Source organism: Egretta garzetta, unplaced genomic scaffold, assembly GCF_000687185.1.
Source record: "Egretta garzetta isolate BGI_Z169 unplaced genomic scaffold, ASM68718v1 scaffold1342, whole genome shotgun sequence".
In the NCBI taxonomy this organism is placed as follows: Eukaryota; Metazoa; Chordata; class Aves; order Pelecaniformes; family Ardeidae; genus Egretta; species Egretta garzetta.
The window spans coordinates 1,206-4,191 of record NW_009258913.1 but is presented as its reverse complement, the minus strand read 5'-3'; the positions used below and the strand labels follow the sequence as shown (position 1 = coordinate 4,191).

Genomic DNA, 2,986 nt, shown 5'->3' with positions numbered 1-2,986 from the left:
CGAGAGGGGGTGGAGGCCCCATCCCTGGGAACATTCCAGGCCAGGTTGGCTGGGGCTGTGAGCAACCTGGTCTGGTTAAAGGTGTCCCTGCTCCTGCAGGGGGGTTGGACTAGATGACCTCTAAGGGTCCCTTCCAAACCAAAACATTCTATGAAAGCTGATTCACTTGAGGATAAATGGAGCGTCTTAATTTATGCAGTCACCCTTTGATGGTGACACAGACATCGAGACTTAACCCTTTCAGGAATTTTTATTGCAATTAGGCCGTAGCTCATTCCTTGCAAGCAGGAATCAAGCGGGAATGGTGCAAACCAGCACAATGTCCAGGACCAGCTCACGTTTCTTCTGACCTTTAAGACCTGAAGAATTTGCCTCTTCCTTTGCTTATGTCGGCCTTGCTTTGTGCAAAGGCAAAGCCAAGATTTTCTGGGTAACAGGAGTAGAACTACCAGTTTTGGGTACAGATATAGCAAAATTGGGACCAAAGACTGGACACTGGGGGTGAAGAAAGAGGTAAAAGAGCAACAAAATAGGGCCAAGAAATAGGAAGAGGGATAGTAGGGTGACTGGTGCTGTCTGATGGTACCTGTTGGATTGACATCCATAGGACAATAAACCCGACCTACTCTTCTGACTACCCTGTTAAGAGCCAGACCTGCTTTGGGGGTCAGGAGGACTGAGGTGGGAGCAGGGCGGGTGCTTTCCCTAGCAAGCCCAGGGTGGGCAGATGGAGCATCCTGGTGTTGCCCCCATCGGCACCTGCTCTGGCCCCTTCGGAAACACTAGCTGCCCACCTCTTCAGAACGAAGTGTTGATGACTACAGTTGGTTGTGCTGTGGTCATGTCAGTGCAGGAGGTGAGAGGCACACTTTGTTCAATTCCTTGTTTTCTCGCCACCCATATGTCTCTAACAACAGGCTCTACAACTTCCCTTATTTTTGCCACCACGTTTCTTAAATCTAGGTTTTTCCAGAAATTAACGTGCTGGAGAGAAGGTTTCACTTCCTCATCCATTATCTTCTCTACACCCTCTTCCTTCATTTTTTCCAAATGTTTCCTTGCTTTTTCCTCCAAGAGGATCTCCAGCTCCTCTCTCCAATATCCTTCTCCATAGTTACAGCAGAACCAGAAGGGGTACATGTAGTACAGGCCGTAAAGAATGATGACAGCAGTAAGACTGACCAGCCCTACAACCTGAAAGGAAAAACATTAAAACTAAGGATGTCACTGGACTTTATGCTCCTAAAAATGTTTTGCACCTGAGTGGGAGGAGTCACCGTTTTAATACGTCACTGTATTAAAACCCTTGCATTAGCATTAAGCCATGTAATTCCTTTTGCAAAATACATTCCTTGCTCCTGCTGTGGCGAGATGACAACTGTGTTCAGGGTTCGGCCCCTCACTCCAAGAAAGACTTTGGGTTACTGGAGCATGTCCAGAGGAAAGCGATGAAGCTGGGGAGGGGTCTGGAGCGCTGGGCTGCTGGGAAGCAGCTGGGAGAGCTGGGGGTGTTCAGCCTGGAGAAGAGGAGGCTGAGGGGACCCCTTATCGTTCTCTACAACTGCCTGAGAGGAGGCTGTAGTGAGGTGGGGGTGGGCCTCTTCGCCCTGGTAACAGGGGATAGGATGAGGGGAAATGAAGTTGCACCAGGGCAGGTTTAGGTTGGACATTGGGAAAAATTCCTTCATGGAAAGGGTTGTCAGACACTGGAAGGGGCTGCCCAGGGAAGGGGTCGAGTCCCCATCCCTGGGGTGATTTAAAATCCATGCAGACAAGGTGCTTAGGGCCAGGGTTTAGTGGTGGGGTGGCAGGGTTAGGGGAACGGTTTGGCTTGGTGATCTTAAAGGGCTTTTCCAACTGAAACGATTCCATTATTCTATGATGGTAAGAGATCTACTCAATGAAACAAGAACCATCAGTCTCCCTCTCTCAAACAGTACATTATTTCTTATTTTCATTAGACATGCTTTAAGAACCAGATGCAAAACTCATGTGTACACTTCCAGAAGAACCATGGAGTAAGACGAAATGGTTTTCCTGTTGCTATCCATCCCATATTCTCCACACAGACAGAATAAGTGACACTGAAATACCTAAAATCCTAGATTCCTAGGACTCTTACCTGAGATATTACGTAGAAGTCACTGGGTATTTCTCCTGCTCCGCTTTGGGTTGCAGTTTGAGTGCTGTTTCCTTCATTTCTTGAAGCCACGCAGCCTATGTATCTGCCGTCGCACAGGAGGATCACGCACCAAATCAGAGGAGGTAGAAATGCCTTAAAAACGACCTCACTCTTCCGGCAGCATGAGCATTTCCTAATGCAGCGAGCCCAGGGAATGCAGGCAGGGTTGGAGGTCAAGCTCAGGAAAAATACGATGAAAGCTGGGCAGAAAAAGTAGGAAAAAACGTACCATTTCTTCAGTGACTCCTTCTGGGGACATTTAAATTCAATCTCCATTATTTCTTCAACCACAACCAGAATTATGGAATAAAGTGATACAGTCAACACGTTATAATTCTTTTTCCAAAACCCCACGAAATTCTTTCTGACTTGCATTTTGTTTGGTGGTCAATAATTCCCCAGCTCAGAGGATTGAGGAAGTCTTCTACGCCTCTCTATCACATAGCTCATCTTCTTATGCACTTTCTATCACTGTTTTCAAAACAGCAGAGAGGAAGTGAAAATTAGAACACGAAGAGTAATCAGGTGTGTGCACAGCTACAGTGTGACTTCGTAGATTTTGCAACTTGTGGGTTCGGATCTCCCGTGCTCTGTGCAGAATCACAGACTAGTTCAGGTTGGAAGGGGCCTCCAGAGGTCATAGAATCATAGAATCATGGAATTGTTGAGGTTGGAAAAGCCCTTTAAGATCATCAGGTCAAACCATTCCCATAACCCTGCTATCCCACCACTAAACCCTGTCCATAAGCACCTCATCTGCCCAGCTTTTAAATCCCCCCAGGGATGGGGACTCGACCCCTTCCC

The 2,986-nt window shown here is 47.3% G+C and overlaps 1 protein-coding gene across 1 annotated transcript; it reads right to left on the bottom strand.

The window, feature by feature from the left end:
- Nucleotides 1-408: 408 nt before the first annotated feature.
- Nucleotides 409-2,713, bottom strand: LOC118451814. Its single transcript, XM_035889873.1, has 2 exons — nucleotides 2,123-2,713; nucleotides 409-1,194 (listed from the first exon to the last, which is right to left on the bottom strand). Exons 1-2 carry the CDS (start codon nucleotides 2,555-2,557, stop codon nucleotides 799-801), a joined length of 831 nt encoding a protein of 276 aa, XP_035745766.1. The 5' UTR covers nucleotides 2,558-2,713; the 3' UTR covers nucleotides 409-798.
- Between the last annotated feature and the right edge of the window lie 273 nt (nucleotides 2,714-2,986).

Coding starts and splice junctions, on each gene's coding strand:
- LOC118451814 (XM_035889873.1), bottom strand. CDS start 2,557: ATGCAAGTCAGAAAGAATTTCGTGGGGTTTTGGAAAAAGAATTATAAC. Junction 1,195..2,122: donor ACTTCTACGTAATATCTCAG/GTAAGAGTCCTA, acceptor TTTTCCTTTCAG/GTTGTAGGGCTGGTCAGTCT.